A 21,578-nucleotide genomic window follows, 5' to 3' on the forward strand; every position below is an offset into this window, starting at 1 on the left:
TTGGGTCCATGATTTTATGGATTGTATTATCAATGAACTTGAGGCCCACTCTCAATGGGTTGATGGGGAGACGAAGCCCTGTCCTAGTCATACTTTTTGCCAAACCTTTAAAAGTTTGGTATTTATTAGATTCTACATCTTAATCTCAATCTTTTTACACTAGTGAAAGTGCCACCAGCAGTGATGGAGGGAATTTATGTGAGTATTGGCAAGTCACTATCCCTGAGGACACCGGGAACATAAATAAATTAAGGTAAGTTCTTAAGCTATTTCAAAGTTTTCTCTAATAGTGTCAGGATATTGGTTTCTTTAAACTTATTATAATAATCATGTTACCTTTACATTACTTTAGAGTTTTCTGAATGATTCAATCTTGTCATAATGTAACTCTCAGGTGAGCTATCTTGTAATGTTACCTACATTTTACTATCAATGAATTGATAGCCACATTCCTTTAAAACAAAAACAAAAAAACTACTGAAATACTAATTTAGAGCATACAAGAGAAGTATCTCAATCATATAAATTATTCTATCACTACATAAAGCTAAATTCATAAGTGCAGTTAACTTATGTTATGTCAACTCATAATTTCTAACTATTGTTACATCAATCGACTTAAGATCTAACCAAATAAACACCAAACAATCGTAAACTAACTCGAAATCAGATCAAATCGGAATGTGCCAATATAGCAACAGTCTTGGAGTTTTCCGCATTACTATTTTGGGTGCTTGCACTTAACTTTTTCCGTTCGACGCGGTTGTTCCTAATTAGACCAACCAAACCGCCAAAAAAGAAAAAAAGGGGATAAATGGCATTTGGAGAAATAAAGGTGAAGTTAGGGGGGCAAGAGTTGGGTGGGTGAAGGAGGCAGAACGATCAACGGTGCGTGGACGGAAAGCAAGCGAATAAGAAAGCGAAGGGCGAAAAGTGGCAGACAAAAGCCAAAGAGAGTGGATAAGTTCCTCCCCTCACTCACGGGCTCTCACATTCCTCCCTTCTTTCTTTTCTTAACCCTCCTTTTTTTTTTTTTTCTTTTTTTTTTCGGTACTTTAAAAAGATTTGATGATAAAGTCTGACGTCCTTCTTTCCGAAAAGAAATAGATTGATGATAATGACTCATAATTAGCATAATTATCATTTTAACTAACGTTTTCCAAGGGAGTAATCATTTTTCTGTTTCTGTTTTCAAAAAGGTAGTCCAAATTTCATAAGAGCGGGTGAACCACGTGTCCCGTTGTTTCGGAATTTCATGCCATCAATTGTTATATCTGAATACTGTAGTGTTTAACTGTTCATCTTATCAGTAATATATAAATGATAAAAATAATTATTTTTATGTTGAGTTGTTTCTTTTTACCCTTGAGTATAATTTTCTTGATCAGTTACTAATTAGGTGAATATTATTGTGTTTGAACTTCACTATATAGTAGTATCAAAAATTAGTTTCGAAATACTCTTGACTTGTTTAAATATTGTAAAATTAAAAGTGAATGTACCTATAACTATCGATATATCAAGTAGAATAGTTACAGTGACGAAGTGGTGTTGGTTAGAGTATTCATTACCTATGTATAAGTCATAGGTTAAAATTACCATGTCCTGAAGACAGGAGTGAAACAATTTGATCATCTTTAAAAAAATAATAATAATAATAAAGTAGAATAGCTACAGTGGTAAACTAATTTGAGACTACTGTATATATGTATCGAACTAATTTAATTTTGGACTAATTTTATTTGATGTATTGATATGTCGATGTAATTTTTTAAAAATAAAATCATGATAATATTTTCTAAGAAAATATATAATTTTCTGTTTATGTTTTCAAAAAAGAAAATCCAAGTTTTATAATAGTGGGTGGGCCACGTGGCGCGTCGTCGTCTCGTCTTCGCTTTCAAGAACAGCATAGAAGTAACACGAAGGCTTTGGGGAGTGAGAAAGAGGAAAGAGAAAAAGTGAAACGAAACAGAGAGAGAGAGAGAGAGAGAGAGAGAGAGGAGAGGAGTGAAGGGTTTTGGGGAGGTGGGAGAGAAGAAATCAGGGTTCCTGAGGGTTATTATTTCTGGGTGCAATTGGTTTTTTTTTTTTTTTTTTTTTTGGGGTTCTGGGGTTTGTTTTTGGAGATGTACATAGCTTCAATGCGAAAGTCGTTCAAGGACTCTCTCAAAGTGCTTGAAGCTGATATTCAGCATGCAAATACTCTGTAAGTGATCATCTTCTGCTGTTTTTTGATGGTTTCTTTTGGTTCTGGATTTTATGGTGAGTTTGGTTTTGTTTCATGGTATGTTTGTTTCTTGGGAGTGTTATAATTGTTGAAGGAAACCACTTCTGTTCACAAATGCAAGCTTTTCTTTCAGTTTTGGTTGTTGTGTAGGAAATTTTAATATATATTCAACTTTTTTTGTTAAAAAAAAAAAAAAATTTGATGAAGAGCTCAAGAAATGGCAGAGTGAAAAAAAAATTGTTTGCCTTTTATGTTGAAAAAAACAAAATTTCTTGTTCGTTTATTTTTGGATTTTCCCTTCTGGGTGTGAATTGTACTGAGGTTCTTCTAAGTGTTTAACAGTGGTCTCTTTCCTTAGAATGTTGTTCAATTATTTTTGCACTGACAATAATTTGATTCTGGGAATGGGACTGTTTCCGTACGCTATAGCTTTGATTTAGTTAGATATTTGTTTATGACTTTCGCCATCATCATCCTTATCTCTAGGAATTGTTAGTGAGTTAATGGATTCACGTGGGCTATGGGTTCCACCTACTTGTAGGGTTGTTCCATTCATTTTGGATGTTTGTCTTACAGTACCTCCATTTCGTTCTTGCATCTGCAGTTTCTCATTTTTATGCTACTTTCAGTACTTGGGTAGTTAAATTGACATATAGATGAGCAGTGAAAAAAAAAAAAAAAAGAAGAAAAAAGATTCTGGTCATAGTGTTAATGGGAATGTTCAATTTTGATCTTGGTGGCTTAATCTGATCATTTAATTGTGTGTTTGACTATCTTGAATTGTGAGGAGCAGGGCTTCGGATTATCCGAGAGAGTATGATGGTGCTTGTCTTCAGATGAGAATGTCATACAGTCCAGTTGCTCATCTCTTCCTTTTTCTGGTGCAATGGACTGACTGTAACCTCGCTGGAGCCCTTGGTCTGCTCAGAATTCTAATTTACAAGGTTGAAGCTTGTACCTTGTGATGGGTTCTTCTTCTTTTAGTTTATTTCCAATCATGGTTGTTTGTGATCATCTCATTTTACCTTCTGCTACAGGTTTATGTGGATGGCACAACCACCATGTCTACACATGAGAGGAAAGCAAGCATTCGAGATTTCTATGGTAAATTTCAAGTTTCAACAGTTCGTTCATTTTGTTATTCTTGAGATGTGAAGTATTTATTTTCTTACTGTGGTTGGTTTTGTGACTAGCTGTTATTTATCCCTCTTTATTGCAACTTCAAAGAGGTGTCACCGATAGTGAAGATAAAAGGCAGCAGGCAATATGCGTGGAAAGGTATCGAAGAAGAGATGATGAGGAGAATCGACAGTGTTCGGATATAGATGTTGAGAGAGAAGAGGAATGTGGTATATGCATGGAGACAAATAGTAAAATTGTATTGCCCAACTGCAACCATGCTATGTGCCTAAAATGTTACCGTGATTGGTAATCTCTCTCTCTCTCTCTCTCTCTCTCTCTCTCTCTCTCTCTCTCTCTCTCATATAAATATGTATATGCGTGTGCGCGCGGCGGGCAGGCGTGTGTGTTCAATCGTAGCTGGAATAACCAGCTGAGGATGCTGGTTGTTTCTGTTAAAAAGTTTGAAATGTACTTTGCCAAAAAGCGTCATAAGCATGATATGTTAAATGTCTGTACTTGGAGATCACAAGTGAGATTATCTTTAGGTTCATATATACGCATTTTGTAGTATTTCCTGACTGTGTTCCTATGCTTGTGGGGTATATACATTTCCACGCCTGCTGCTTACTCCAGATATTGCTGATTGTTAGCTTCTCTGAAACTTATCTTGATTCATTATTGGCATTTGGAGAATGAATGAAACTTAAAATTTGACAGCTAATGAAATAATTCAGTCTCCTTGGGCATTTGCTGATGTGTCCTCTTCAAATTTTATATGTTTTGTTCCCTTTCTCCTAAACGAAATGTAGGTATTGCCATTCTCCTTAGTCTTGGTATTGTATGTTTACCTAGAAATATTACAGTCCTGTCGAATTTTCTAGTTCAATCTTGTCCATGTATAAATATGAATGAAATCCTTGTCTTATTGACACATTGCAGGCGAACAAGATCTCAGTCGTGCCCTTTCTGTCGTGACAGTCTTAAGAGAGTGAACTCAGGTGATCTCTGGGTATACACTGACAGCCGGGACATAGTTGACATGGCAACAGTAATGAGGGAGAATCTCAGGCGGCTCTTCATCTATGTAGATAAGTTGCCAGTAATTATACCAGATAACCTTTTTGACCCTTATGATTCCCACCTAAGGTAGCTGATTAATGAAGTTCAAAGCTACAGTTCCTCCTGTGGCAATTCATTGATTTAGCTTATTGTCTCTTGATTCCATAAGGACCCGAATTCATTCGGCAAGTTTAAATCAGTATGTTCCCACTTCTGTTCAGGAAGCGAACCCAGCCCGAGTTATTGTAGGCTGGTGAGTGAAGTTGAGGAGTTATCTAAATTGTATGTAATACATTTGTACATGCTTGTACAGCTTGGAAGTTCCACGTATAAAAAGGCTTAGCAAATTCTCTTTCCCTTCCGAGCCTCTGAGACTCAGGTATTATGCTGACAGTGAAATGTAATCTTATGTTCTTAAGCCTTCTACTATACGCAGGACCTGCTCTTTCCCTCATTGAATCCCTGTTCTCACCAAGACGGATGAACCAAATGTGATAAAAACAAGATTGATTTACATATCCTTGGAGATTTAAGGGTCTCGGGTTTTGATTGATACCCAACACCTTGAGGTGTCGTCAATTTTAACCAACTTATTTGTACTACCAAGTTAAACATGTTGCAATGCGGTTGAGCTTGACACGACACACAAACTCATATTGTCACCACTACGTGTCTCATTGTCAAACATTTCAAGTTTGGAGTTGGCACTCGGGCTAATTTAGGTTGCGACTTGCGAGGCCTTCAATGGAAAACGCAACTTTAACTTGCGCAGAAATAGTGGTTATTTTGCGTTTCAAGTTCCGATCATATGATTTGACACATAATCAGATACAACGTGTGACATCTAGCACAATCATTAATCATTACAAACCATCTGCTACGATGAAAGAGATAGACGCATAATTGTATTCATTTTGAAAAACGAAACTGGTTTCTTGTTGGGCTTTTACTAATAGTCTTCTAACTACAACTAGAAGTCCACATACCACATAACACTATGCACCCTCCATCACAAGTCTTGGCCTCTATGGTTTCAGAAATTCATAAGCAAAAGATTTCAAACCAGTGGCGCGGTTGCGGTGCAAAGATAACACACTCTTTTTGTTTAGGAAGGTCCAACTGTTTTTTAATTTTATTTTATTTTTTTATCAAACTCCCAATTCCCAGCTGTAAAACTCGCCACGCACCACACAACAACACGTTCAATCTGACTTGATCCCTCTAATTTTAGTCACTATTCTATTAAACCCAAATAAGCCAGAAAATAATCAAAAACCAAATAAAAATATCCAAGAGAAGAAGAGATGGGGAGAGGGGGAGATGGAGAAGAAGAACAAGAGGAGGGAGTGATGGCTACGGACTTCTTCTGGTCTTATACGGATGAGCCTCACGCTTCTCGGCGCCGTCAGATCCTCTCTCAGTACCCTCAGATTAAGGAGCTTTTTGGCCCTGACCCATTGGCGTTTCTCAAGGTAAAAGGTTGTTGCTTTGGGTTTGTTTTGGATTTGGGTGGTTGGAATTTATCTGGGTTTTGTGTGTGTGATTGGTTGTGAGGTGGGTTTTGGATCTGGGGCAATGTGGGTGAGTTCTTGATTTTGGTTTGGATACTTCTTTTGGTGGTTTTGTGGATTTGGTTTTGTGTCTTTGTTCTTGCATTGTTGTTTTGGTTTGGTTTTATGTAATGGGGGTTGTGTGTTTTTGTTGCTATGTTTGTAACTTGGTAGATGCAACGGATTCATCAGAGTTGAGCTTTTTTGAGAATCTAATTGCTCATTGGTATTATCGTGGCTAAATTTTCTTGCTTTTGTGAATTCTACTATGCAATTCCTATGCGATGCATCTTTTTGTCGTAAACTATATTGATAAGAATTTTCCTAGTCGAAGTTGAGTTTGAGTCGTAGAATCGAGTTTTCAGCTGTTGGTGATGGTTTACGCGTTGTTCTTTGCATTTGAAGATCCTTTGCCAAGGATATACGAATGACTTAGTTTTGTAGCTAAGGCACTCGTCCTGCATAGCTATCCGGTTCTTACAGCGAATTTTTGGTGCTATGATTATTTGGTCATGTTCTGGGGGCTCTGAGTATTGCCAGTTTTTGATGTGAGAATCTTCAAATGTATCAACCACCATAATCAGAGACATTACGACTTGATCTTCAGAGCATAATTTTGCAGACTTCTGTTTCAGTTTATGAAAAATTAAAACTAGCTAGTGATAATTTATGTAGTTGATGCTCAGTTTTCAATTTGGTTTTTTGAATTCATCTTCCAGAACCTAATTCATGTTACCTGATGTGTAGATTTAACTTTTCCATCTGAAAATTTGATTCAGGTAGATTTATTTTGTTTTGTTTTATGACGTTGAATGAAATTGTGGTCGCTACAGATTACTGTGGCTGTCTTGCTTCAGCTCTGCACTGCTGCAGCGCTTCACAATGCAGGCTGGCTGAAGATTCTGGCAATAGCCTACTTCTTCGGCTCTTTTCTCAACCACAACCTCTTCTTGGCCATCCATGAGCTCAGCCACAATCTCGCCTTCTCAACCCCAGTCTACAACCGTTGGCTTGGTATCTTTGCTAACCTCCCAATTGGAGTTCCCATGTCTGTCACCTTCCAGAAGTATCACCTCGAGCACCATCGCTTCCAAGGAGTAGATGGCATTGACATGGACATCCCAAGCAAAGTTGAGGCTCATGTGGTGAGAAATGTGTTCACCAAATCCATATGGGTTCTACTTCAACTCTTCTTCTACGCTCTTCGGCCTGTGTTTCTGAAACCGAAACCCCCTGGTTGTTGGGAGTTCATCAATCTTTTTGTCCAGATATCCCTCGATGTCTCCATGGTTTACTTTTGTGGTTGGAAGTCTTTTGCTTATTTGATTCTCTCTACATTTGTTGGGGGTGGGATGCACCCTATGGCTGGTCACTTCATTTCTGAGCATTACGTCTTCAATCCTGATCAAGAGACATATTCTTATTATGGCCCTCTTAATCTCATGACTTGGAGTGTAGGGTACCATAACGAGCACCATGACTTTCCCAGAATTCCTGGGAGCAAGCTCCACAAGGTGAAGTCTATTGCACCAGAATACTATGAGGGTTTGGAGTCTTATAAATCATGGAGTCAGGTCATCTACATGTATATAATGGACAGAACAGTCGGGCCATTTAGCCGAATGAAGAGGAAGCCAAGCAAATCGGAATAGACAATGCTCTTTTTTGTAACATGACTCCCATTTTTGTATACTTTCCTGGTTCTAAATGGTTTATTGTTTTGATGCTAAATTTGCTGGGTTATTACTTGTAACATTTTGAGTGAGATCTTATGTTGTAGTATAGACTGAACATAACAAAGTGATCGATTCATTAATTAGCATCTGGTGAAAAACATTCGTGTAGCTGTGAACTGGATTTGAAATTGATAGAATAAATCATTATCTGCATCTATTCCATTCAGATGGAAAGAAATTTTATTGAACTAGAACAACTCAACTGAGGTAGAAGAACAACGTCTGAGAGCAAACTATACACTGATTCTAAGAACTTCGGAAGTTCAACCAAAACTGAAGGACTAGGCAACTAATAACTCCACAGTAAACAGCAGTATAACCATGCCACGGAATTAGCTTCAGAAGTTTCATTTGCAAGGCTCGGATGTCTACCTCTCTTCACTTGTTCAACTGAGAAAAATACATAGATAAGTGATTCATCAAATCTTAAGCAGTGAGAGGCATGCAAGTTAGGAGTGAATTCTTACATTCCAGTTACTGCTATTCTTGGCACCAACAATGTATTCTGATGGCTGAACGATATGGTTCATGAGTGGGACTCTTGTTGGGGCATACTCTTCATCACTGTCACAGTTTGATACTTGCTCTGGCCCTATCGACCTTAAAGCCGTGGCCAATAAGATCGAAAAACCCTGGAGATCATTAACTTTGTCAACAGGTCTAAACCATTTCTGAAAGTTTTGGGGAAAATAAGTCAATATTCTTAGCTACATTAAGCACAAGAGCACCTGAGCTAAGATGATCAGCAAGCCTATCCACTTGAACATGTCGAAGTTTGACTCCACAAAATCTCTGAAATCATTGAACTTTCCAGTAGGGTCATAGGGGAGATCCTGAAAAAAAATCAAAAATGAAGAACAACTAAGCTACATACAAAATGAATTACAATATTTTGAAGAATATGCTTGTCAGAATGATGTACCTTCTCCCAGTCAGAATTTAAGAGTATATCTGCAGCCATTGCAGTCTCCAATAGAAGAAGCATACAGATAATCAAAGCATACTAGTTGGTTCAAGATCAACAAGCTCAATCAGAACGGGAATTTTTGCTATTTGCAACAATCTTTTTAAACACAAATTGTAGGTATAGTATAGGCACACAATATGAAAAAGGATACACAAGAGAGGCAACAACCACTGCCACAGTTTGCAGCAAGATGACCTATGCCTGTTATTATGCACAAGGTAACACCAGCCCCAATAAAAGTGCAGATAACCCTGCAATTTCAAAGGGAGTGAAAAACTGTACATGTTAGACAACCACTGTGCCCGAAAGGCCTAAGCACAATTCTGATACCATGTTAGGCAATCTTCGTGCCCCAAAAGTCTAATCTATTAGGAAATGGACCGACAATCTATATAATAGTCTAGAATATCAATGATATATTAAGGTTTAAGAAAATGTGCGTACCATGGAGCAATAGTATATTGATCAAAGGATGATGAGCTATCCATGTCCCTCTCCCAAACTCTAACCATCCAAAGACCATAGAGAATCAATGCAATTCCAAGCAGTCCCAAAATCGAATTCATTGCTTTAAGCAGTGACTGCAGAAGGACTCTTGCGATTTTCGCCATTGAAGTGACTACCAATCTTCTCTAGCTCAGACAATTGGACAGATCAAGATACCAACCAGATTATAACAAAAAGTACTCAAGTATATATTCAGGTTCAAGAACATTCAAGTAGATCATGAAACCAAGTAACTAACCAAAGCCCCTATGGAAACGGGTGCTACGAGTACAACCTGGTGGCATGTGAGTTTTGTGTGTCTCTTAATCAAGAAGGGAAACACATAGTACGGGATGACAGATACAGCTAAATGCTGAAGGGAGCATTCTTGGAAGATGAAATGTGAGCTCAAGAAATTTGGTAGCAAGCAGGAAATTTCTAAGAAACTGACTGGTGTGTGTCCTTTTCTTACGTCGGGCTCACTTGTAAACTTGTAACGTCTCTGGCGTGGCAATAACTCAAAAAAAATATGCCTAAACTTATATAAATGGTAGTTCGTAATTGTGGTAGCAACTGGTTGCTGTGGTGTAGTGGTTATCACGTCAGTCTTACACACTGAAGGTCTCCAGTTCGATCCTGGGCAGCAACATTGTTTTTTGTCCCTTATTCTTTGACTTTGGAAGGGTGAATATGAAGATCACCCTTTTTCCGAGAGGCTTTTCCCCATGAATACTTGAAGACAAGACTCAATTTTGTTCATTGCCATCTCAAAAGTTCTTGCATGGAAACCCAAAGAGTGCATGATGAAATGTTGTACACTTCTAAGTAGATTACACTTGACTTGAAGAAAGCACCTTATTAATAAAAAATTCATTCTAAAATAAGATGGCACTATGTGTGTGAATAAGAGCATGGTAATAACCACTCTTCTCTCTTTCATTTCTTTAAAAGACCTCTTCATTTTGTACTACATTTTTAATCTCTTAGTGTGTAGGCAAATTCAGTAAACCGTGCAGGCAAATTTTGGTGCACCGTAAGTCTAACTCGTTCGCAAAGCACCATGCATTAAGCTGCATTACTTTTTACAAATAACTCGGTATCTATAATATCGCAAAAAGTATGACTTATGTAAGCCATTTCAGCTATAACAAGAAAACTCAAAAATAACAACTCGAGGTTCTGAATCGATCATGTTCTGCTGCACTTTCTGTTGCACAAGGTCTACCAGGATTTCGTCATGTCAAGTTCTCCAAATTTGATATCATGATGCCTCCTACTTTTGACCGGAAAGATATTCTCGCATGTGCCCGTGGTTTTCGGCCCTGACCACCAAACGCATCTTTTTTGAATCATCTGGAGCCTCCCACAGCAAACCATTATAGCTTCTCGCATAGTCAACAGCACCGTCAAAGAGATCCTGGCAAATACAAAGAGGAAACCCACGTAAGTCTGGAGACACAAAATACAAGAGCACATATCAGTATGACAAGATGAATGTTACCCTGGATGGAAATTCATCGTAATAATATGCAGTAGTCATCTCAACTCTGTTTAAATCAGTTTCCCAGAGCCTGATCTGTCAGATAAGCCAAAAACATGATAAAACTTCAGAAAACTAAACAGATGAAAATAATGATAACCATGCACTGCTAAGAACATCACTATATCCTTTCAAAAAAAAAAAAAAAAAAAAAAAAAAAAAAGAACATCACTATATAAGTGCATAGCCAAGCTTACAAGCTTGGTGTCAGACAGTTGCAAATCAGACTGAAGCAAATCGAATTCCCACTATAGCTGCTGAATACACATGAACATAGAGAAGGGTCTAACCTGATCTGTGACATTCTCAGGTACAGATGGTATTCTCTCCGCAACACGTGGATGTGCATTTTGCTGAAGAAAAGAAATTATCTGCCAAAATAAAATATAAAAAATTAGAAACAGTATCAGCAACCATTTTTCTCCATGTGAAATATGTGTATACAGATAGAGAAATGTGGTTAGCAATTTAGAGCATATCTTTGGACATGAGACTTCTTCTATTGCATACGTTTCTAAAGACACCTAAACTATATGTTCACTAAAAAGATTAAACCAAGTAAATCAGAAGCTGAAAAATATCTTAATTCTTAAGCTTTTGGAGCTGAATAACCAATACAAGCCTATGCCTCTATCACCATATCAAGCAGTTATCTCTCAAGTCTCAACTAATTAAACCAGCATTTTTCTACGACTCCAGACAACTTGAAAGCATGTACAAGATAATATATGAAGAGGACAAAGCATAGACAGAGTACTTATCTTTATACTGAAAAATAAAAGTAAAACAAATAAAAGACAATATTAACCTGTTCTGCAGTGATGCAATTGTCAAAAGCACCATACAGACTTTCTTTTGTTATTGCTCCAACTATAAGGTTCGGAAGTTGATATTCTATCCTGCACATATAAGCCGAAGAAATATTAATGACAACAAAATCCTAACTCCGAAATCAACAACATAAGAAAACAAACTACGGTATTCTCAACACATACCTTGCGAAAAGACGCAAAATTTCACAATGCAATTTTGATGATGAGTATGCATAGAGCCTAAAGTTTGTTTCCACAACCACAAATCCCTGAACAAAAAAGTAAGAAAAGAAAATTTGTAAGTACCAACTATCCCTGAAACTACACACAGCTTTTCTTTTCAGGATGAAAATCAAAAGCTGAAAATAAAGAAAAAAAAGAGAATAAAGAAATTAAGAAGAAATACAAACATGATATATTAGTCATGAACTCATGACTGAGAATTAAGGCTCATCTTATAGAAGATTTAGGTCGAGTTGTAACATAGATACTCCTAGTGATGCAATAAAAATACTGTAACAATCTAAAACGGCAACTAAATACCAAAGTTTGTCATATTAGAATCTTTATATTTTTCTGACTTTACTTGCAACTTTTTTAAACCTTCAACAAAGACTTATGATTGAGATATCTCCCTCCCCATACCACCCTTAACAAATTGATCAAGCTTTAAGTGCAGATCAGTTTCTGATAAGTGCTACAAGTATGAATCAAAATTGTCCAACAAGTTGACGGTGTTGTCTATGGATTATGATGCTTCATGATAAAAAGCTCATTCAGAAAATCATGGATGATAAGGATCAAGATTCAGAACTGAACAGCATCTAGAGACCAAGCTAAAATGAGTACAGTAACTCACCTGTTTCCTTGATGATGTGTCTGTCAAGCTCACCGAAAGATTAGTAGCTAATCTAGTAGGTATAAACCAACTCTCTTTCCTACCCTGAATGAATACCCAAAAGATGGCATTCAAAAGTCAGAAGGGAAATAGTTAAACTTTCATCTGGGCTATCTTTAGGACATTCTCTACCAAGAGTAAAGTACAAAAGTACAACCTGCTGAAGTTTGACCAATCCCAAATCTGTGAAGTCCTTGATCGTATTTTTCTGAACCTCAGTCAATGTATTTATGTTATATGCCTAATACACAAAGAAAATAATAAAATGCAAATGTGAGAAATTAAATTCCTGGCATAAACTTCAGATTCGCAAGGAAACAGTCAGACAGTAACCTATAGAAAAAATATAGAAAAATATTCTATCAACATTCTTTTAGCAACGTTTATTGCAAGGGATTTACATTTCAGTAGGAAAAAAGATAACCAAATGAAACTGTTGTATTCAATAAAGAATGTGCTACTGCAAGAGAATATACACGTATGTAAAGTATACAACTAATACCTCGCCTGTAACATGAAAACTTAGCTCTAGCAGGAATGAAATCAAATCTGCCGAATCGATCCCGCGCTCCTGCACCAAATTATTATTATTTTATTAAAGAAAGCTATAAGATAAAATTAAAAACAACAGCTTTTGTGCATAAAACATTTACGTTGCACTTCCTAGTGAGTTGCACCTCAATACAAGTGAAGCGACTAATCTCTACATCACAAAACAATAGAGTCACGACGTACTTTTCAAATTCTAATCTCAAGTCCTCAATGAAACAAATTATGTAAAATTTTCCTTTTTATTTTTTTAAAACCATAGGATACACAGATTGACATAAAAACATATAGAAATATCTTTGCTTTTCTATATCAAACAGTGGGAGCAATGTTTGTGTAAAGAAATCTACAATAGAAAATGAGAAATTTGATATGAACTCATCAAAATTTTGCGTCTCTAGCTCTTGCTAAGCTACTTGGGATCTTTATTGAAAGGAAATAGTAATCTGATGCTTGTAAGAGCTTATAAAAAGCAAAACGATACCAGGTTCCTCAGCAATAAGTGTGACAATCTAGGGAATGAACCAGAAATTAATAATACAACGAGTCTGTACCTCCGAGCTAGTGATATATTCTCTGATGATGTACCAAAGTTGTGCATTTGTATCCATCAGCTGTGGTTTGAACAGTGATCAGAAATAATATCTGCTTATTTAGTATGAAATAAGTAACATCATGCCTGCAAGCAGTTGAAGAGACATGTGTTGCTTACCAAGAACTGGAAACCACTTTCAGTTAACCTAGGAGCTTCTCTATCTCTGCAAAAAACAGAAAATCAAAATTCTATGCATCAGATAAGAGAGACAATTTGTGCTACATATCTACAAAAGAGAAAGTGGCTTGGATAAAGGAAAGTATAAGATAAAATCCATGGACCTTTGAGTCACAAGACCCCGCTGGAAAGTTTTCATCATAGACGAACTGATGTTTGACGGCCTTTCAGTTTGAGATGAGTTGATAAGTTGCAGCAAGAAACACTGGTTTAAGATGACAGAAAATCAGAAACATGAGTACCTAAACCATAAGACTACAGAATAAGAATGTGTAAGAGTCTAATTTATAGTTACAGATCATACAGATCACCAAGTAAACAAAAGGCAGACCACAAATCTGAACACACAAGCATAAGTAGATAGGGTAATAGATGCACAGATGAATTCCATACCTCCCATTGTTCTAGAGCAAAAGCCTCAAGTTCCTCAGAGCTTGGACGCCTCACTGTGACACTCGAAGGCATTGGTTCTCTTGGCAAAACTACACTGCAGCATCATCAAAATACCTACGGTTATAATCTGAGAACTAACTTTCTCTCACATTATCTTTAGTCATTGTAACAAATGAATAGAAGAGACCCTGCAACTTCAGTATGAGTGGAAATAAGATTCCAATACTTACCCGTATACCAGAAGCTTCTTGAGATTAGTCTGAAATATAGGATTCAATGTGTATGTAACATCCCCCTTCTTCCTACAATGAAATCAAGAATACAAAGTACACTTTACAAAAGAGCGTACCAGAGAGCATTTAAATTGAAACCGGTACGAAAAATACGAAAATGTGTGATAATTGTTCCAAAATAAAGGTTGAAATTACTTGGTCTCGGTGAATATTCTCAATTGAACCAATCGATCAATCGCCACTCGATGCTTGGAGGCCCCATCAGGGAGCACCCACTCCTCCATTGACTTGGAATTGACCGGAAGCTCGACGCATAGCATTTGCAAAACATATTTCTTGGCCAGTGGTGGCAGAGACCTAATTTCCGAAATTCCATTTCCAATTAGAAACAAACTTACACCATTTTGCACAATATAAACTACTCTCCACAGAACTTAAATCTGTTCAAATTCTCAGCTATATGCCAAACGAAAACCCTAGATAACCCAATGCATTCAATGCTACAAAAATCCAAGCTCAAATTAACGGAACTGAGACTGGAATCAAAGCTGAGATTGAGTAGAGAAGAAGGAGTTGGGAGACCTGAGAATGGCTTCGCAGATGAATGAGTTGTCGTAGAGCTTATCGAGCTTCATGGCGGGCAAGGCAGCCACCATGTCCATGAAGTTCTTCGCTATGATCCTCACCTGAGGCATTGTCACCAATTCTGATTGATCCTATGGTTTATCTGAGATTCTAGGGCTCCGATTCTAAGGAGTCTCCAAGTTAAATTCTTAGGGTTCAAAATAGTTGAAGATTCTGGTTCTTGCAGAGTCTCCTGTGTCTGAGAGAGTTTGAGTATTTTTTTTTTTTTTGGCAATTTTAGTCTGAGAGAGTTGGAGGGTCTCTATTCCGTTAGCGTTGATTCTGTTGGTGGTATCATATATTTATAGGGACCAATGCAGAATACTGAATTTGCTAAATGGTCCCCTTATTTTATTTTTTCATTAGCTCGCACGGGCATACATAATTTTTTTTTTTTTTTCCTTTTTGTTTTCTTTTTTGAAATTTATGGCTCCGTAAGGCCACACAAACCATATAACTACATTACAGAGACTTTCCTAAAGCTAGGAGGACTTTCACTTGAATCATCTAACAGAGCTTTTTTTTGGTCAGAATCTAACGGAGCTTGTTTGTTCGTTCTTTTTCTTACCGAAAAACGAAAAAGAAAAATGTAACAGAGCTTCAGTTATATATAGGAGGGAGAATTCAAGTATTGTCTATACGGCATTAGTCTAATCGTTTGTAGGAACTACCTGGGGCCATAGAATGCATGAGATAAATAAATTGCATGACCTTTTCCTCCTCTTTAATTCCGTCGATTCGAAGAGTGAAATGGTATTAGCGAATTACTTTTAGGGAAGCATAGCTATGGCAGTGTATGGCTTGATTGGCTTCTTCCAATTCCGAAGCTTTGATGAAGAGAAATGGAGAAGTAGATTCTCATAAAAGACAGTTGGCACTTTGAAACATACTCTATATTCATCTTGCAAGAATATATATATATATATATATATATATATATATCATACTCTATATTCATCTTGCAAGAATATATATATATATATATATATATATATATCATACTCTATATTCATCTTGCAAGAATATAAATATCCATCAAATTATCCTTCATAGAATAGAAAGGGATCCAGTTACAGTTCACATTTTGAAGGTGTTCTTCCCCGTCAAAAATTCTGGAAACCCAGATGTTAGTTGATGTGAAAGGCATGTAGATTCTGCAGACTATTCCGCTAACTAAGGTGTTGGTATTCATTTTATTGTATAATTAGATCTGTCTGTGACTATGCAGAAGTCCCAAGTATGTCTTCAGCCGTTGCTTTGGATTCAACAATTGGTGAGGCTGGCTTTGGTACAGGGGGAGGCTTAGGTGGCCTGTTTGGGCGAACTTTATCAGCTATGTCTGGAGGTTTGTCAAACTGCAACATTGAAGGAAATTAAGTCCGGGGTTAAGAACTTCCATATAATAATCCTAGACAGGAATGTATTAACTGAAACAAGAACAACTGATTAAGAGCAGACTAACCTTGTAACCACAGCCAGATACGCAAGCGTGAAAACACTCCTGCAAGTACAATTGGATCAGCAACTACTCGGTCTGAAAAATGCACATTAATCATAATTGTGTTGTTGTATGAGGATGATTCGCAAGCATATTGACATTGTTCTGTATATATCAAATGCACGATGGATTTATGGACATACATATCCACTCCATTCAAGGTTTTAGATCATGAGGTATTTAGCTGTGAGAGCTTAATCTTTCCTACTTTTCAAGATTTAAAATAATAGTACCAAATCTTATGGTAATGATTATACAAATGTGAGAGCTTAACCTCTCCTACTTTTTCACATTAGATGCAACTATGGTACTGCCATGTTTTGTCAAATAACAGCAATGTTACTTAAAAGTTAATACACATTATGTTGAAAACTAACAACAGGAAATAATAGTGATTCCCGAGTATAATTTTGATCAAATCAAACATCACTGTATACTAGGCCTTCTATTTCTTCAAGAAGCTTATACACTTGCATGGTCTTATCAAATGGATGACTCCCCAGGCACAATAGGTCAAAAAGGGATTCAATGCACATGACTATATGTTCATACTTTTATATAAAACACTTGTCGTTATGATCCTATAATTGTTTCACTGTTCATCCCTATGTTTTCATTGACAAAAAATGGTTGTTCCTACCCAGCAGCAGTAGTTAATTCAATCATCAAATTTGGCATGCGTGTTCATACCCTAAAAAGTGTATTATTAAGAGACGAAGAAGAAGAAGCGGTAAAGGACAAAATACCTCTGAGTACCTTTCAACTCCAGGAGAACGGTCAATGCAAGCACTCCATTGTTGATCCTTTAAGACAGGATCCTTGTAACATATCTCATTACACTCCTCCAAGCCTGTATATTGATTCTACTGTATCACTTGTAGGCTTGTAGATTATAGACATTTATGTAATAATCAGTCCCCACTTCTATGTGCTAGTATAATAAAAACTCTTTAACCAATTGTCTATTTATGTATGCAGATTTACTGCACAGAAAGATTATTCGGTTTGATAAAAGCGAAAAGATGAGCACATGGTGAACTTCGATTGGTAGTTTACAGCTTTGGGTTCTGTAACCAAAGGGTTCTTAAAAGTGTAGTTACAAAGAATGTAACTGTAGAGAGCCTAAAAGAGTAAACCTAAAATGTAGAAACCGCAACAGCATAAAAAGCAACTTGATAAATTTCTCAAACAACAAAATGATACTCACATTCTTCCCAAGTCTCTCCATCAGTGTCACACCCTTTCTTGCAAAATACTCGCCCTACAAGAAAACACCCGCGTTACTGTAATTCAAGTAATACATAAAGATTTTAAACACCAATAGATTATACACACAATGATTTTCAAATGAAACCAAGCCTTGAATATTACAGCTAGCGAAATGTATGATAATGTGATTCAACAAACAAGAGCTGGAACAGTTTAAATGCGATTTCACTTAATCTGAACAAGTGTACATGGAAACATGCATTTCAAAACATTAATAGAGGCTACATCTTTCAAATTTGATTACAATCAGGGCTTCCTAATTTTGCAAATTATGTCCTGTAACATACGCGATGAAATGAAACACAAATAGTATCATTTGCAGCCACAGATACAGAAACAAAGTGTCGCCGGAGCTTAAAAACAAGAACAGGGAACAAGAATCTGATAAAATGACGAAAGAAATTACAGATCGGGGAAGGTGAGGAAGGAGATGGATTTTTACATGGAATCTGCATAAGGGCTGCGTACTTGTGCGTGCATTCGTGATTGCAGGGAGGACCCCATTGATGCGGTATCATCGTCTCTCTCTCTCTCTCCTTCTCTGTGATTCTCTGTGAATGGAGGAGTGGTGGAGATGGAGGAAGGGGGATGCTCTAAATAGGTGAGGGTAGTTTGGTAATTTTGTGGTAATCTAGAGAGAATGGAATTTTTTTTTTTTTAGAGAATACTCATCGAATACAATAGACTTCAAATCTGATAAAACTAGTTAGATGGGTAGCGAAAACAAACATAATATAACAAAATTTGATCACAGAACAAAGGTTTACTTTATTATAGAAACTCAATGTAATCTCGCCTTTTTGGCTATTAACAAAGAACAAATTTATGCAATTAACAAAAGTTTTAGAAAAAGTATTCATTCTTTACAATGTAACCCAACAAGTCACTACATTAAGTTCCTATGTCTATTGAATAAGACTTGAACAAAGTGATTCAAACTCATTTAGAAACAAATGTTTATCGCGTCTTTCTTGTTTATCCCCTATATTTGATTGCAAATAAAATCAAAATTTCATATTTTCTTTATGAAAGTATGAAGTAAAATACTTATTGTCGATGACGTACAAACTTTCACAGAAATTTCAGTGTGAATTTTTGAATATATTTTTTGTGTGTAAATTTTTCAGAAATTAAGAATTTCGCGGAAATGAAAGGAAAAATTCAAAAAATTTTGAGAGACTCCTGACGGAAATGATATAGCATATGAAATTCTTTAAGTACTTCAAAATTACAGAAATTTCGATGGAAATATCTGCAGTTTTAGAGAAATTTCAATCCTTGTCTAGTTGTCCTCCACAAATGCTCTGCATATATCAATTTTTTTTTTTTGAGAAAATAAAAAAGAAAAGATAATATAAGAAAACAATTATTGCAGAAAAAACATAGTGAAAAAGAAAAATGGGTTGTAGGATCTTTTTTTGTGTATTTATCTTAATAAAAATATTAGGGCTGGGCTCGGTGCGGTTCAGGCCTGAAACCGCAACCATACCGCATTATTCGGTAGGCCCATTTTACGAACCGCAACCGCTTTAAAAATGTTTGGACTGCATTTTCGGTTGCACCGTTTTATCGGTCCGGTGCTGTGCGGTTTGGGTGCAAACCGCATGCTAAAACATGCAACCAAAACCTGGAAATTTGAAAACCCGCAAACTTGAAAAAAATAGAAAATCAACTAAAACCTGAAACTGAAACTTCTACTTTCAGCAGACCAAATTCCCAACAACTAATCAATCAAATATGAAATAAACATACAAACCAACTAATCAACTAAAACCTGAAACATTATACTTCCAGCAGACCAAATTCCCAACTATAGAACTACATCTACTAATCAACCAAAAAAAAAAAAAAAAAAAAAAAAAAAAAAAAAACATAATCAAGTAAGCAACCACTAGAAGAAAGTCAAGAAACAATTCAAACATACATACTAAGTACTACCAACTACTAATACAATCGGTCTGAATACATTCAAATTACACTCATACAAAGCATTTCTTAAAGTTCAAATTAACCAAATGCAGAAAGTCAGAAACTGAGAATGGGAGTTCATAATGGTGCCAAATTACAGACCAAAATATGAAAATAAAATGGTATTCCAACAAGCAAACAAATGCCAAAATGCCAAACTCAGCCGAGTGCCGACTTCAAGCTTCCTCCAAGCAATCCAGCTCCTTCACTTCATTCCTCAGTGTCACTAACAGCAGATTCCCCTCCATCTGTCCATCAAATTCCCAACAAGTGCAAAACAGAAAAACAAATAAACCCATACAAATCAGAAAGCTATCTTACAAATCCAAAGAAACTACAGATTCATATCCTCACAAATGATAGCAGAATTAACAATGCAAAACACAGCTATTTTACAAAACAGGAAGTTCAAAAAAAAAAAAAAAATTAAAACGGTGAAACTCTTACCAATTTCCAGCTTTTCCAACTCCTCATACATCTGCAGTTCATCTTAGGTTGGTTCCTTATACACATCAAATCCTGCTCCCCTTAGCCAATCACTCAAGCAAACTAATCCCTCAACCATCTTAGGGGTAAGGGAAGCCCTAAAAGGCACTAGGCCAAAAAAGCTAACAGACAACGGACCAAATTCGTTGTGTGATTTGGACGATTTCCATTGTGTATCGGAGCGTTGTGTGATTAAAAATCGTATCGGAGCGTTGTGTGATTAAAAATCACACAACGGTGGAAACCCGTTGTGTGAATTACAAACAGTCAACACTTATTTGGTTAAAACCGTTGTGCCTTCTCTCGGCAGATGTCAGCCACAGTTGCCGCGCAGTCATGCTGCACATGTCATTGGCATCATTCACACAACAAAAGTTGTTTCCGAGCCGTTGTATGAAAGGCAATCAGACAACTGTATTTTATTTTATCTGTTGTATGAATTATCCTCACACTTCACTTTTGGAAATTTTATTGTTGTGTGTTAGTTTTAGATAACGTATTCTAGTTATTACAGTTGTGTGATTGTAAATCAGACAACGTATGTTTGTTAGAACCGTTGCATGTTATATAAGGATTCATTGTGTGAACATTCAAATTGTTACTTCAGACAACATTATTAACATTAGAAATTATGTTGTGTGATAATCGTCTTTTCTCGATTTTGTGCATTGATAATAATGCTCCATTTTACCTAATAAACAGTGACCAATTGTAAAGAAAAGACACTGGAATCTATGAAATGAGTAATCCAACTCATACTATTTGAAGAAAAGCATTCAAATGTTAAAAGGGAGGATTTCCCAATCATCCAAGCCAACATTGAAAGAACAAAAGCATTCAACTGCATGCCCATCTACTTGGGACATCAAAAGCTGATACAAATACAAACTATTTGTTACAAAACATGCCACATAGTGCATGAATATTGTACCAGCAGAGAAGCACAAAAATGATGCTTTCCTTCAGCAACAACCTACTTCCTCTTATTCTAATTAAGACTAGGATTTTAGAGTAATCTTCTCCAATGAAAATTAATCCTAGTTTGATAAAACACACAAAAATCGAATATTCCTCAATAAGAAAATAATTATTGCATAAAAAAGATAGTGGAAGAGAAAAATGGGTTGTAGGATCTTTTTTTGTGTATTTATCTTAGTAAAAATATAATATATTTATAATTTTCATAATTGTCCTTATGATTTAATTAATTCTCAAAGTTTTTTAATATTTTAGGCCGGGCCATTTTTGTTAAATTTTTTTTATTTTTGCTAACAACACATTTTCTCTTAATAATAGTATAGATTACTAATATCCTTAATTATTCAAATTCAAGATATCTCACTTATTCTATTCTATGCCAGTCTTGTGACCAATTTCGATAGTTCT

The 21,578-nt window shown here is 36.3% G+C and overlaps 5 protein-coding genes, 1 long non-coding RNA gene and 1 other non-coding gene across 8 annotated transcripts; 3 read left to right on the forward strand and 4 right to left on the reverse strand.

Moving 5' to 3' along the window:
- The first annotated feature begins 1,935 nt into the window (after positions 1 to 1,935).
- On the forward strand, positions 1,936 to 4,769 carry LOC112202724 (E3 ubiquitin-protein ligase AIRP2). The gene is made up of 5 exons (XM_024343730.2): positions 1,936 to 2,209; positions 3,024 to 3,174; positions 3,268 to 3,334; positions 3,424 to 3,658; positions 4,292 to 4,769. Exons 1-5 carry the CDS (start codon positions 2,130 to 2,132, stop codon positions 4,500 to 4,502), a joined length of 744 nt encoding a protein of 247 aa, XP_024199498.1. The 5' UTR covers positions 1,936 to 2,129; the 3' UTR covers positions 4,503 to 4,769.
- A 787-nt stretch (positions 4,770 to 5,556) lies between these two features.
- On the forward strand, positions 5,557 to 7,714 carry LOC112167101 (sphingolipid delta(4)-desaturase DES1-like). Its single transcript, XM_024304064.2, has 2 exons — positions 5,557 to 5,883; positions 6,795 to 7,714. Exons 1-2 carry the CDS (start codon positions 5,716 to 5,718, stop codon positions 7,611 to 7,613), a joined length of 987 nt encoding a protein of 328 aa, XP_024159832.1. The 5' UTR covers positions 5,557 to 5,715; the 3' UTR covers positions 7,614 to 7,714.
- Positions 7,715 to 7,891: 177 nt separating this feature from the next.
- LOC112167102 (tetraspanin-19) lies at positions 7,892 to 9,549 on the reverse strand. The gene is made up of 6 exons (XM_024304065.2): positions 9,109 to 9,549; positions 8,816 to 8,915; positions 8,620 to 8,700; positions 8,426 to 8,530; positions 8,165 to 8,329; positions 7,892 to 8,087 (listed from the first exon to the last, which is right to left on the reverse strand). Exons 1-6 carry the CDS (start codon positions 9,273 to 9,275, stop codon positions 8,076 to 8,078), a joined length of 630 nt encoding a protein of 209 aa, XP_024159833.1. The 5' UTR covers positions 9,276 to 9,549; the 3' UTR covers positions 7,892 to 8,075.
- A 177-nt stretch (positions 9,550 to 9,726) lies between these two features.
- Positions 9,727 to 9,799, forward strand: TRNAV-UAC. The gene has a single exon. It is a non-coding gene; the product is annotated as a tRNA-Val (tRNA).
- Positions 9,800 to 10,046: 247 nt separating this feature from the next.
- LOC112165407 (general transcription and DNA repair factor IIH subunit TFB2) lies at positions 10,047 to 15,253 on the reverse strand. Its single transcript, XM_024301892.2, has 15 exons — positions 14,930 to 15,253; positions 14,543 to 14,704; positions 14,345 to 14,416; positions 14,115 to 14,208; positions 13,826 to 13,926; positions 13,662 to 13,707; positions 13,504 to 13,563; positions 12,903 to 12,971; positions 12,558 to 12,641; positions 12,362 to 12,445; positions 11,686 to 11,771; positions 11,499 to 11,589; positions 10,981 to 11,061; positions 10,652 to 10,726; positions 10,047 to 10,567 (listed from the first exon to the last, which is right to left on the reverse strand). Exons 1-15 carry the CDS (start codon positions 15,040 to 15,042, stop codon positions 10,424 to 10,426), a joined length of 1,362 nt encoding a protein of 453 aa, XP_024157660.1. The 5' UTR covers positions 15,043 to 15,253; the 3' UTR covers positions 10,047 to 10,423.
- Positions 15,254 to 16,000: 747 nt separating this feature from the next.
- LOC112166503 lies at positions 16,001 to 18,383 on the reverse strand. Of its 2 annotated transcripts, none has more exons than XM_024303367.2 (5): positions 18,181 to 18,365; positions 17,677 to 17,730; positions 17,216 to 17,319; positions 16,434 to 16,472; positions 16,001 to 16,326 (listed from the first exon to the last, which is right to left on the reverse strand). In XM_024303367.2, exons 1-5 carry the CDS (start codon positions 18,254 to 18,256, stop codon positions 16,192 to 16,194), a joined length of 408 nt encoding a protein of 135 aa, XP_024159135.1. In that variant the 5' UTR covers positions 18,257 to 18,365; the 3' UTR covers positions 16,001 to 16,191. The 2 variants fall into 2 exon arrangements, with proteins under 2 accessions (XP_024159135.1, XP_024159136.1); XM_024303368.2 differs by having other exon boundaries at positions 16,222 to 16,326; positions 17,226 to 17,319; positions 18,181 to 18,383.
- Positions 18,384 to 19,640: 1,257 nt separating this feature from the next.
- On the reverse strand, positions 19,641 to 20,256 carry LOC121049122. The gene is made up of 2 exons (XR_005799374.1): positions 20,154 to 20,256; positions 19,641 to 19,954 (listed from the first exon to the last, which is right to left on the reverse strand). It is a non-coding gene; the product is annotated as an uncharacterized LOC121049122 (long non-coding RNA).
- Positions 20,257 to 21,578: the final 1,322 nt, after the last annotated feature.

This window comes from Rosa chinensis, chromosome 5 (genome assembly GCF_002994745.2).
Source record: "Rosa chinensis cultivar Old Blush chromosome 5, RchiOBHm-V2, whole genome shotgun sequence".
In the NCBI taxonomy this organism is placed as follows: domain Eukaryota; kingdom Viridiplantae; phylum Streptophyta; class Magnoliopsida; order Rosales; family Rosaceae; genus Rosa; species Rosa chinensis.